Here is a 13219-nt window from a genome sequence, read left to right as displayed (position 1 = left end):
TCCTGCAAAACGAAAAACTGACCCCTTCAGAAATCTCTTGATAGACAAGTGACATAATTAAATGGCTGTGCTTTCATCTACAATATGCAAACTCGCTTTTTCCTGGTTTTATATTTCTGTCTTCCTTGCCCACCATCATCTTATCACTCCGCTATATAATGTTGTACCATCCTCCTGACCTCCTCATCCATCCTCCAGGATATTTCTGCTGCTTCTGACTGGCATCATTTCTGCTGTTATTTCACCATATGTTTGATGCTCAGTACCTCCTAGTTTGTGTCCCATTCTCTGCTATTGTTTGTCTAAATTCCCTTTCCCCCCTACTCTTTAAATATCTCCTAATAGTCCATTCCTTCAATCAAATAGGACACAGTTCCTAATCTCTTTGATGTTCATTTTCCCTGGCTCCAATCTGGAGCACTTTAACTTTTAGATTAGAAATAAATGTTGGTTGTTGCTAATGCCATGGAAACCATGGATGTTCTGCCTTCTCCATGTTGGCTGATCACCTACTGTCTACTTGCACTCGCTGGCCACCCCCAATTGTGTTGGATTCTGTTGTATTCGTGTAAGGCAAGGGTTAATGTATAGAGAAAAAGAAACAGGAGTTTGATCAACTCCTTGATAATTCAATGATAGTGAGCCCAACCTTAGCCTCCTTCTGGCTGTAGCAAAAATTAGGATCGTAGCTAAATATTTACTGTATGGAGCAGGGCATTACGGATTTGTTTCCTTTGTTAATATTTTCTTTCTGTAGTGCTGCGGGAGCTGTACAGATCTCTGACAAAGCTAGCACGATAGTGGAAAGCCATTCCGTGCCTGTATTGCTATCTTGTAACATGATTCACTGCACTGTCATATGTGGCAATTATAAAGTCACAGCCATTTGCCTTTCATAAGGAAAGAGTAAACTCTTCCTCTGCGTCCAACTGCAATTCTTTGTCTTAAACATTTATATCGAGTTGTACATTTTAAATATAATCTTTCTTCACATGGACAGTGCTGGTTGGGCCAGTGTTTGTTGCCTGTCTCTGAGCCCATAGGTGGTAGTGAGCTGTCTTGTGTGGGTACACTCACAATGGAGTGCCCCTTTGAGATGTGGCAGCATTGTTTGTGAAAGGGCTGCTGAGAGTGCTGGGAATTGAGACAGTATAAATCCACCCATCCAGCCATCCATGGACAAATGCCTTCATCCAGTGGCACTGTCACTTTGAAAAGCCCTGGATAAAAGCTTGTGACTTACCAAAACTGCAGCGCTAGATATTGGCACATGCTCTGCCACTGCTATTTATCGTTTGAAAGTGGAATATTGGGAAGGGAATCACAAGATTGTTTAAACTTTCAGGGGAAATGATGAAAGCAGTTGTCTCCATATATTTCCTGATGGTTAAAAATAACATAACTTGCTGCTACTTGCATAACAGAGTTGCTCCGTTTGTTTTTATTTCAGTATGAATTCAAAGCCAAGAACATCAAGAAAAAGAAAGTGAATATAATGGTGTCAGTGGATGGTGTCAAAGTTCTTCTCAGGAAGAAGAAGAAGGTAAGTTGACCTTGAGCGATCTTTTGAAGTGTTGATTTACAGCGAGGTCGGTGCCCTGGAGCATGCAGTCACCATCCATTACTGAAGATTCATACTTTCTGCTTTCCTTGGTTCAGTGGGTGCAGTTAGATGCAGCCTGCTAAGGAGTTTATTCATTTACAATAGCCATGGCTGCTCAGATGTCTGACCCCCTCTGTGTATTTCTCGGAATCTGCTTTGGCTGCTGACAGAACTCATAAAGCCTCCATCCTCCGATGTGGTGCTGATTGAATGTGACATCTGTTTACGCTTGCCACTACCTATCTAGTAGGTCTGCAAAGGGGTGAGATTGTTAGTGGTAGCAGTGATTTAGAAGCAATGGTTAACCATTACAATGGGCACTTGGGGCTGGTGGTGGCTTCAGGTTTTTCAATCAAGCCAAATTAAATTTTTGCCGTAGCATAAGTCCTGCCAGCTGCCCAGGGGGGCTGGTTTTGGACCAGGATGTGCAGTTGGTTTTCAAACAGAATGCAGTTTAGCCTCTCCTCAGCCTGGATGTCTGAGGCCTAAGTGAGCCAGTTGTTAAACTATCCCACCTTCCCAGTTTTCGATCTTTGTTATCCTGTTGTCTGATCCGTCAGACATCCTGATTGAAGGGGTCTACCATCAACTTCATCTTGAGGTGTTCTGCCTTCCATTGATGGTGTTGCATTAAATAGAGATGGAAGACCCACTCTCTCTCCATAACTTGATGCTGGGTCTATTTGTAGTTAACGATCCAGCTCCCAGCTTTCCTCTTTTCCTTTCCTGCTCCTCCGCCAACACTCATAATGTGGGCGCATGAAATCCAGGGCCAATGTAAAGAGTCTGTTGGCCTTTTTTACGTGACACAGGAACTAGGTATTTCCTGGAAAAACCTTACAGCATCAAATGTAAAAGCAGGAGTAGGCCATTCAGCCCCTTTTTGGCCTGTTCCACCATTCAGTAAAACCATGGCTATTCTGATTGTGGCCTTACTAAACTGCCTAGTCTCATAGCCCTTAGCTCCCTTGCAAATCAAACATCAAAGCCGTCGGGGATAGAGAATTCCAGAGTTTAATTACCCACTGCGAGACAAATTCACTACTCAGATCCACTTTTAAATGGAGATCCCTTATGCTAAAACTGTGTCTTTCTAGTTTTTCGTTTTCCCATGAGGAGAAATAACTTTTCAGAATCTACTGTGTCAAGTTCACTTAGAATTCTATGTTTCAGTAAGACTGCTTCTCACTCTTCTGAACTCACAGTAAAAGCCTAATCTGCTTGACCTTTCACCATTAAACAAAGTGGTTATCTCAGGAGACAACCTCCAGGAACTTTCTCCAAGCTTCCAAAGACCTACCCGCCGAAAAGCCCTGTTCAGTTGTAGCAGGACGTTTCTACTTCACTCTTATTGCAATAAAGACCAATATTCCATTCACTTTTCTAATTATTTTCTGAATCTGCATATTAATCATTCGTGTATGAGGACATTGAGATCCCTCTCCACTGCAAGACTGTATAGTCTATCTCCATTTAAATAATCGGATTTTCTATTCTTTTGATGAAAGTGCCGAACTTCTCATTTTCATAATTTATACTTCATCTACCATATGGTCACCTACTCACTTCATCTATCACAATCCTGTTGCAAACTCTTTCCATCCTTCTCATAACTTACTTTCCCTCCCTGTCTTCATCATCAATAAATCGTGCTACATTGTAATTAATAAAAATTATCAACACTAGTCCCTTGTACCCAACCAGCAAAGCTGTTCTCCCTGCCACCCCTCCGCTCCAACCACCACCACCACCAAACAGAAACCTGATTGATTGTCCTGGAGCAAAGATCAGGAGAATCCTCCCTGTTAGTTTTATATCTGGTTTTGCTGAAACATACATTGTTTGTTTGAGAGCAGTACTTTGAAAAGTTGCATTACAGAAGGTACATTTGCAACACCCAATGGGAATCAACAAGATCGTGTCATAGTGAAGCATTAAAATGCAGGCTGTTCCAGCAAGAAAACCAGACCCAAAGGTGGCTTCTATAAAATTATAGTGTCCTTTTTATGTGAATGGTGTGTGATTGTACTGGAGGCAAATCTATAACATACAGCTCTTATTAACTGAAATGTGCATGTTCTTTCTGAATGGTTAATTGTAATTTACTTCAAGCCTGCAAAGGTAAGAAATGCACTAGTTAGTGGTCAGAATGACCTGTGGCCCATTGCTTTTGGTCTTTAAAGCCGTGATGGGAACTTGAAGACAGGGAAATGTTTGTAATCAGTACAGGCTTGTGATCCCTGATGTTTCTCTTTATTTTAAATTTTTATTACTAACAAATGTTAGCCTAAAGTAGCCATTGGATGCAGCAGTAGGGAGCCTTTACAGGAACCCTTTGTACATATTGGCACTTCTATTTAAAAGCAGTGCCTAAGTTAATCTGCACCACCGTTCTTGTATGAGCTGTGAAAACGTGAGAAAGAAGGAAGCTGCCATCCTTTGCAAACTTCTTTTTTTTTCTTGGTATTGATTTGATGCCGATGGTCAGCTGGAAGCTTTCAATCCACATTTGCGAAACTCTGCCTGATCATTCCTGGGCTACCTGCCTCCCTGTGTTGGTTACACAGTCAATATTTCCTGACAAGAAGAACTTTAATGAGCGTCAAAGGGAATTCCATTATCTCTGTCAGAGGGATGATGCATCAGCAGATGTCCATTATTGTCACGCTTGCCCAGTACAAGTGCATACATGAGTTGAAGAATCTGGAATATGGGAAGTAGTCTGAGTACGTGCCTCAAAGTATATAATGTGTATCTTTAAAAAATCAACTCCTCTATGAAAAAACCCGGTCTCCTCAAAGCACACCACCTAGGAGAACAGTGCTATCATTGCTACAAAACTCTTGGGGTTGGACATCAGAGTTAGCCCTAATTCAATTTATATTTGAGCAAGACTCCTTTTAGCAAAGGAGTGTTCAACACTTTACTTTCTCTGCCCTACAAAGGCCTTTGAAGGATTCCTGTAATTAGGTTGCTGGGAAATGTATAGAGGTGGACTCACGTGAATCTTTTCCTTCATTCTGTTTTATCACTTATATCAAGTAGGTAGAGGTTTATGGTAGCACTTCAAACTAGGCCACACTGAGATTGACGTGTTATGGCACAGTTTCTTCAGGTGGGTTCCAGTGCCATGCTAACAGCTGAACTGGAACTTGGAGGGAAAGGGGTCCGAGAGTGACCACAAAACTGCGAGCTCCAGTTGTTGCTGTATTCCCACTTTTAACATCGCAGCATTTTGACTGCCGATGAGATTCACTCTGGATCCTGGTGGGAGTGGAGTTAATCAGTGTCAGTTGGGGTCCCATGATGCATGTGGCCCTGATGTCTTTTTAAGCCAGTTCTGAATGGAGTGGCTGTGATTGTTGGTGAAGGAATCAAGAAGAGACTTTCAAGGGGCTTGTCCCATCCACCTGCGAATTCAGTGCAATTTCCTTTTATTGCTCTAACTTGAAGTTTGTTGGACTTGATGCAGTCTTCCTGTAGAGAAGCACCTCAGTGCAATTATATCAGAGTACACCGATTTTGACACATGTAATCTCACACTGACTTTGTACTAATAAATTGGAAGTGTTATTTTTATGCCAACAACAGTTGTATAGCTGGGTATGTAAAAGAACAGCGTGAATATTTGGGAGGACCCTGGGGGAAGAAGTACAATGCATTTAGTCCTAAATTATCTTCACGGAAATACCACCATATTTTGTTACATTCTGTAGTTTGGACTTTTTATTGGATACTGCACTTCCTTCAGAAGCAAATCAAAAAGTGTACCAAATTTGCAAGTAACTTTCAAAATCTTGAGTGACAAGTTCACTGCTCAATTGTGTCCACTGGTGTAAAGTGGCACGGTGTGTTTTAAAGGAATGTACTTATCAATCAAAGATCTTGAGATCCTCTTTGCTTTCCGAAGACTTGACGACAAACCACTTTAGAATTACAACTTTTATGTTGCTCATAAGGAATCTGACCGCTTCAGCAGCATAATGCTGAACAGAGTGCAGACTTGTTTGGGCAAGAGTTTGAATTTAGTCATATGGATCTAGTGAGAAGGAATTTCAGTGGCTTATCAGACTCTGCTCTTATTGGATGGGATTGATGCTGTTTGCTGCTCATTTGCTAAGGTAATGAGTGAAGCTGAGGTTTGGGTTAGTCTTTCTGCCCCCTGGCTACTGCCATGTTTTAGACCTAATGAGACCTTTTGCAACTGTTTGCATCTTCGTGTTTTCTGAAGGTGGAGGAAAAATTGATTGAATTCCTATTTGGAAAAACAAAAACACAAGTTCAGGTTGTAATTCGCTTTGCTGCAAGAATGGAAATTGTTTTTTTTTCTCATTTTTAACATGAGTGAGTTTTCATTAATACAAGAGGCGAGCTGATCGTAAGTTTATTTTTTTGGAAATATCATTTCCTGTGAAATGGATTCCTCTCCAAGCACTGAGAATCTATTCAAATTATGCATGAATTAATGTATTTGTTGGCTAGCCATTGCTGTGTTTCAGCATTATGTGCATTTTTGCTGAGCTCTTTTTCTTTGTAGTGCATTAACAGTCTACAATAGGAAGGAGAATTTTTGTTCTGATTTCTGAGTGCTTTCCTATTTTGGATTATTAATTGCTTTGTTGATTATTGTACACTTCAGATGACCAAGAGTCTAGAAGCTAAGGATGAGGACAGGAGAGTGACCCCGACTTCATTCTGGATGACTCTCCTTGTAAGTTGCCTTGCAATATTAATTTTTATGCTATTTTACAGATGCTTTAATTTGAATATTTGTTTGAAGCAAGTTTCAATATGTGTACTTCATTATAAAAGACAAAGAAATCTGCATTTATGCAGCACCTTTCAACACAGGAAAACCCATAGAACAGCATCTGGACCAGATGGGCCAATGGGCTGAGAAGTGGCAGATGGAGTTTAATTCAGATAAATGTGAGGGGCAGCATTTTGGGGAAGCAAATCTTAGCACGACTTATACACTTAATGGTAAGGTCCTAGGGAGTGTTGCTGAACAAAGAGACCTTGGAGTGCAGGTTCATAGCTCCTTAAAAGTGGAGTCGCAGGTAGATAGGATGGTGAAGGCGGCATTTGGTATGCTTTCCTTTATTGGTCAGAGTATTGAGTACAGGAGTTAGGAGGTCATGTTGCGGCTGTACAGGACATTGGAAACTCCACACAGTCAGTCGCCTGAGGCGGGAATTGAACCCGGGTCTCTGGCACTGTGAAGCAGCAGTGCTAACCACTGTGCCACCGTGCCGCTCGCCCCCTGGATATTGCCAGGGTTGGAGGATCTGAGCTACAGGAAGAGGCTGAACAAGCTGGGGCTGTTTTCCCTGGAGCGTCGGACGCTGAGGGGTGACCTTATAGAGATTTACAAAATTGAGGGACATTGATAGGATAAATAGACAAAGTCTTTTCCCTGGGGTTGGGGAGTCCAGAACTAGAGGGCACAGGTTTAGGGTGAGAGGGCAAAGATATAAAAGGGACCTCAGGGGCAACTTTTTCACGCAGATCTTAGCACGTGTATCGAATGAGCTGCCAGAGGAAGTGATGGAGGCTAGTACAATTGCAACATTTAAGAGGCATTTGGATGAGTATATGAATAGGCAGGGTTTGGAGGGATATGGGTCGGGTGCCGACAGGTGGGACTAGATTGGGTTGGGATATCTGGTCGGCATGGACGGGTTGGACTGAAGGGTCTGTTTCCATGCTGTACATCTCTATAACTTTGCGCCCAACCAAGCATATTTTTTGAAGTGTGGTCATTATTATGTAAGAAATGTGGTTCCTATTTTGCACACTGCAAGATCCCACAAATGCATTGATCAGATCATCAGTTTCAGTGATGTTGCTTGTAGTATAAGTATGAAACCAGAAAAGCAGACAGGCTTTGTGATGATTGCAATAAGGTGATTTTAGGAGAGAGAATACACATTGAATTTTTTTGATGGATTGTCAGAAGTACTCTGTGCTATTAATAAGAGGCTGAGGAATTGTAGCTGAGAATTAATGAGGTACCCAAGTGAGGGATCAATCTTTGAGTTGCTGCTAGTTTGGTAGAAGAGGTACAGAGTAGTGGTAAGAAGAAAAGCAGTTGGGCACTCTTTACTTGTCACGGTGTTTTGCTTATTTGCTTCAATGGATTGCTGTAAAGTTGTTAAATGGTGAGGCTAACAAGCCACTTATCAGAGATTTTAACAAGTTTAAAAACTACAACTACTGTGAACTGGAAACCAAGTAGCCTTGAATTTTGCAATTGAAATGGAATCCCAAGTCACTAATTCAGCAGGCAGTGAACATACAGATTTAAAGAAGTAAGTTCACCAACTGAATCTACTGCTAAATGCTTTAAAAACAGTGATCACAAGTAACATGCATATGTAAAAGACCTGTCTCCTAATTTGAATTCCTCAAGTCAATCTTGGAGTTAGTTTACTAACTTATTTGCAATCTTGCAGCTGTCCTTACAGGAACCAACTTTGTCAGCCATAATCTTTCTTTCCTCAAAAACTGTATTGCATTCACAAAAATTGCAGAACTTTTGGGCGGCACGGTGGTTAGCACTACTGCCTCACAGCACCAGAGACCCGGGTTCAATTCCCGCCTCAGGCGATTCTCTGTGTGGAGTTTGCACATTCTCCCTGTGTCTGCGTGGGTTTCCTCCAGGTGCTCTGGTTTCCTCCCACAGTCCAAAAATGTACAGGTTAGGTGAATTGGCCATGCCAAATTGCCCGTAGTGTTAGTGAAGGGGTAAATGCAGGGGAATGGGTCTGGGTGGGTTACGCTTCGGCGGTTCGGTGTGGACTTGTTGGGCTGAAGAGCCTGTTTCCATACTGTAAGTAATCTAATCTAATCTAATGCCATAAGAGTTCAATTTGGATGTTACCAGAGGAAGTGATGGAGGCTGGTATAATTGCAACATTTAAGAGGCATTTGGATGAGTATATGAATAGGAAGCGTTTGGAGGGGTATGGGCCGGGTGCTGGCAGGTGGGACTAGATTGGGTTGGGGTATCTGGACGGCATGGACAGGTTGGACCAAAGGGTCTGTTTCTATGTTGTACATCTCTGACTCTATGACTCTAGATGCCTGAAAGCAATTGCACTTATGAATGGTAATTACAACATACATTCCATGGCAAAGATATCACGAGAGGGGTTTTACTCTGTTTCCTCAGAATATTACAGCAGGTGGATCTGTGTGGACCTTAGACTGCGGCTTTTTGAGCTTTTGCAGTGGCTGCCCTCAGCTTTAGTGCATTCTGGAGCTTGGAATGTGTCTCTCCGCAACATTCGTTAATGTACAACTCTTTGTACTGGAAGACTAGCTAGTTTCAGGTAGAACAAAAAATATCTTCCATTGAGTTGATGGTCTTTCAGCAGCAGTTATTGCTTATCTCTCTTGCTGAGGAGCCCGGAGTCCTGTTTGGGGACGAACCTGGACAAAACCAACTGCATCCCTTTGCATAGGTACACACTAACAGGAGGTCCCACCATCAGCCAGTTTGAGGTCAGTGCCTGTGGAAAGTGGTGAAACCCTGGGCATGCAGGAAGGATCTGTTGGAAAGAGCTCTTCCCATCACTAGTCAAGCTGCACCTTAGTGTCTGTTTGTAATCTCTGACAATGAGGCATTCAGTCAAATGACGTTGACAGGCTGCTCAGGAAGCAATCCAAAAGAATCTACCCTCTCCTTTTCCCACAGAGCTTCAGGTTTATGTCCTGACCAGCAGATGGACATGTGGTCAAAGTGTTATTTTTTTTCTGCATGGAGGGGCAGGTGTATGATCCAAATGCCTGCATCATTTTACAGCAACTTGAACAGGTCCATCCATCACAACATTGGGAAGAGATAGATCTTTAGCACACAGTGACAGTGGATGTTTGTGTACTGAGGGTATACACAAAGTTTCATATGCCCTCCTATAATCCAAGCTGATGTTAACACTGGACCTGTCCAGTCCCAGAGCAAAACCTGGCTTTGTCCGACCATTAGTTTTATTTTTGATATTTGTTTATCTTGTCAATTACTAAACGTCTTCAAGAGAGGCTTTCAATGAGCTTTCAACAAAAGGACATCAATGTTTATTACAGACCAAAGGGAACAAAAAGGAGCTATAAAGATTCAACCCTTTAACCTTCCACAGCAACTTTGGACCCTCATACCTAGTGAAGAGTCCCCTGTCTTCACTTGAAAATGAATTGTTCAGATGGCATGGTAATAGGTTTCTGGAACCATCGCCTTACTGATGGCTAAACACCTTTAAGCGGCCAAAGACACACGGGTTTTCCCGACGCTCAGCTCCCATCAGGTTTATGCTTCAGGAGTTTTCATCTAAGCTTATCAGGACCTTTTCTTCCCAACCTGACTTTTTATAGACTGTTGAAGCAACAGCACCTTTCTGCTTTAATTGCCTGAGCTTTTGAATGGTTTTGTCTTTCTGTGATACTGGACACCTGTCACTAGTCAATGCAGGTTTCTAAAATCTCCACTACTCTGTCCACCTCAAGATCTTTCAAGGCTGTAAACTCTGACATAACAAATCCAAAATGAAACTACAGCCATGTCTCCTGTACCTAACGCAGACAATGCAGCAATACAAATCAACATCAAGAAATGCATGGTTCTGTTCATCTTGGAACGATTCCAAATAATAGTAACATTATATCTTGAAGTTTCACCACAAGCCCCACATACATCTGGGCAACAAAATGAAGGAGACATCAGATACATTACTTCCATCCTTGTCTACAGATTTGTACGTTATGTCCCTATGGATAAGGTTGCTTCTCAACATCCAGGTAAGGTAGATGGAAGTCACAACCAACAATGTACTAAATGTGGAACTAGGGAGAGCAGGAGTGCTCTTCTCACCCCTCCCCCTCCCCCACCCCCATTTCATAAGCAGTGGACTCCACCCTACAGTCTTGTTTGTTTGTTTAATTTTTTTTCTCCAGCTAGCCAATTGATTGCTGTCACGATGGGGCACATCCTCGGCCCAGTTTCTTTGTGTCATGCTCTCTGTCTTTCTCTTGTTGTCTCTCTTTCCTGTAATTTTGCCCAAGGCCTAATATTATGGGAAACCCGACCCTTAACCATCAGATGGAGTGTCAATCATGACACTCATCCAGTTTCCCACCACACTGGTTATAGACACTTACTCTACCCTGCCATACATTTAACCAGGATTATAGGAACATTTTGTCCATGTGATCAGCAATCTAAGGTATTTCACCTCTTTTTTTTTTTTAGGCAGTAAACATTTCACCACCATCTCTTCACCTCCCCTAACCACCATCAAAAAATATTTTTGTCAAAGGCAGCACATGCTGGAGAATATTCAGCGATCAGCTCCCTAATAACGACACCAAAGACCTTGAATTGTTGATCAAGTGGACAGTACACTCATATAATCCTGGTTAATGAAGGAGGATTTTGGATTTCCATATGTGTTCTTACATATAACTGCCTTGGCAGTTCTACCAGTTTCAGTCTGCACTGATGATATTGGTGCCAAGCACAACAAATAATGTTGAGAACTGCTTGAGGTTTGGACCCAATATCCAGTTTACCAGCACAAAAATACCAGTTGACTAATTGTGCTGACAGAAATTAATGTAGTGCCTTGCATATCTCTGGGATATCCCAAGGTTCAATATACTAAATGAAGTGACATCATGAAGTGCGTTCATTATTGGAATGTGGAAAAAGTATCGATGAAATGAATTATTTACATTGGCAGATTTGTGGGTAATGATATAAAGACAATTAATAGACAATTTATAGCTACTTATTTGAGTCCTTCTTGTTTTCTTCGTCGGTCTCAGGTCTTCAATTTATATGTTTACATTACTGGTTATTCTCAAAGCCTTGAGAGATTAGATTTTCTAAAGCTCGTAAGCTCATAGTGCATGATCTCGAAATCTCTCTTGTACATCAGTATTTTCACAAAGAATAATATCTTGGATTAGGGCGCATCCAAGTAACAGTGGTATTGAAAAATGAGGTTTTCTATATGGTATGTAAATTTGGCCGTTTATTTGGATCAAAGTAATAAATGTGTGGATTTTTTGTTGGAATTTTACAAAAACTTTGTTCTACAAACAAACTTCGGATGAAAAAATTAATAACACTATTATTCAGGAAAGGGGGAGACACAAAGCAGGAATCAATATGCTCATTAACTTCAAATTTCCTCCCAGGAAAGTTGCCAGATTCCATTATTAAGGAGGTTGTAGCAGGAGACTTAGAAAATCATAATGGGGTCAGGCAGAGTGAGTATGTTTGTTTTTGAAAGGGAAGTTGTGTTTCCTTAATTTATTAGAGACTTTCGAGCAGATAAAAGGCGGGGGAATCAAGGGAAGCTGGAGATGTAGCATGCTTGGCTATTCAAAGTGCCACATCAAAGGTTACACAGCAAAATAAAAGCTCACTGTATACCATGTCCACATGAATAAATGATGTGGAGGTGCCAGTGTTCGACCAGAGTGGACAAAGTCAACAGTCACATGACACCGGGTTAAAACCCAACATGTTTATTTGAAATCTCAGGCTTTCGGAGCATTGCTTCTTCATCAGATGGAGTTGCATCTAACATGGATGAAGGAGTGGGTATGCTGACAGGAAGTAGAGAATAGAAATAAAAATAAAATTTTTAAGTTGACCAGCTGTGATCAGTGGCATGGCAAAGAGGTCAGTGGTGTGGCTTCAACTATTAACAGTCTAAATGGATAATTTGGATGTAGGATTAAATGTACAGTTGCTAAATTTGCTGATGATGGCAAGATAAGGAACAAAGTAACTTGTGGAGAGGAGTTAAGAGTCTATAAAGGAACATAGAGGAAAATTTAGCAGAAAGCATATAATGTGGGACGATGTAAACTTGCCCACTTTGGCAAGATGAATGGAGGAGCAGTTTGCAATTTTTAAATGGAGAGAGATTGGAGAATGTGCAGGTACAGACTGATCTGGATTTCCTGGCACATGAACTACAAAAAATAAAGATAGCTTGCAGGCACAGCAAGTGATTAGGAAGGCAAATGGCATGTTAGCGTTTATTGCCAGGGGAATGGAATATAAAAGTAAGGGCATTTTATTGCAGTTACATAGAGTCTTGGGAGAGATCATACCTGGAGTACTATTTACATTTTTTTTTGGGCAGGGGAGACATGAGATTGCATTAGGAGTTCAATTGTGTTTTACAAAATTCAATGATTTTGTGGTCACCTTTACCAAGTCCAGTTTTGACTACCAAAGTTATTAATGGAACATAAATCCCTCTTTATACCACGATGGGATTTGATCCCATGAAATCAGATCCTCGGGATTACAAGTCCAATGCCATTACCGCTCTGCCACTACCCCGCTTTAATTGTCATTTATAATCTTATATTCAAATCCTATGGGATTCAGAGTAACATGGCATTTTCATGTATGAGTTTCACTCAAGATGTGTACATTTTCCAAAGAACTGAATGCTACAGCATATCTGACACTTGCAGGTTAAGTTGACAATGTTATCACTGCTAAAATATTTTGCTTTTTTTCTCTTATCTTCAGAAGAAAGAATGGACCTGGGATGAGAGCAAGATGTTGATTATGCAGGATCCTATCTACAGGTG

The 13219-nt window shown here is 41.3% G+C and overlaps 1 protein-coding gene across 5 annotated transcripts in view; it reads left to right on the top strand.

Annotated features, from left to right (window-relative positions):
• The window catches only part of nos1apa (nitric oxide synthase 1 (neuronal) adaptor protein a), a 385272-nt gene that overhangs the window by 183682 nt on the left and 188371 nt on the right, over nucleotides 1–13219 (top strand). For 3 of the 5 annotated variants that reach the window (XM_043699831.1, XM_043699830.1, XM_043699833.1), the window contains 3 exons: nucleotides 1451–1543; nucleotides 6243–6314; nucleotides 13158–13216. In XM_043699831.1, the coding sequence (XP_043555766.1) occupies nucleotides 1451–1543; nucleotides 6243–6314; nucleotides 13158–13216 (224 nt within the window). The remainder of the gene's footprint in view (nucleotides 1–1450; nucleotides 1544–6242; nucleotides 6315–13157; nucleotides 13217–13219) is intronic. The other 2 variants (XM_043699832.1, XM_043699834.1) reach the window with 1 other exon arrangement.

Source organism: Chiloscyllium plagiosum, chromosome 11 (genome assembly GCF_004010195.1).
Source record: "Chiloscyllium plagiosum isolate BGI_BamShark_2017 chromosome 11, ASM401019v2, whole genome shotgun sequence".
Taxonomy (NCBI): domain Eukaryota; kingdom Metazoa; phylum Chordata; class Chondrichthyes; order Orectolobiformes; family Hemiscylliidae; genus Chiloscyllium; species Chiloscyllium plagiosum.
Note: the sequence above shows the minus strand (reverse complement) of the source record. Positions and strands in the feature narration are given on the sequence as shown.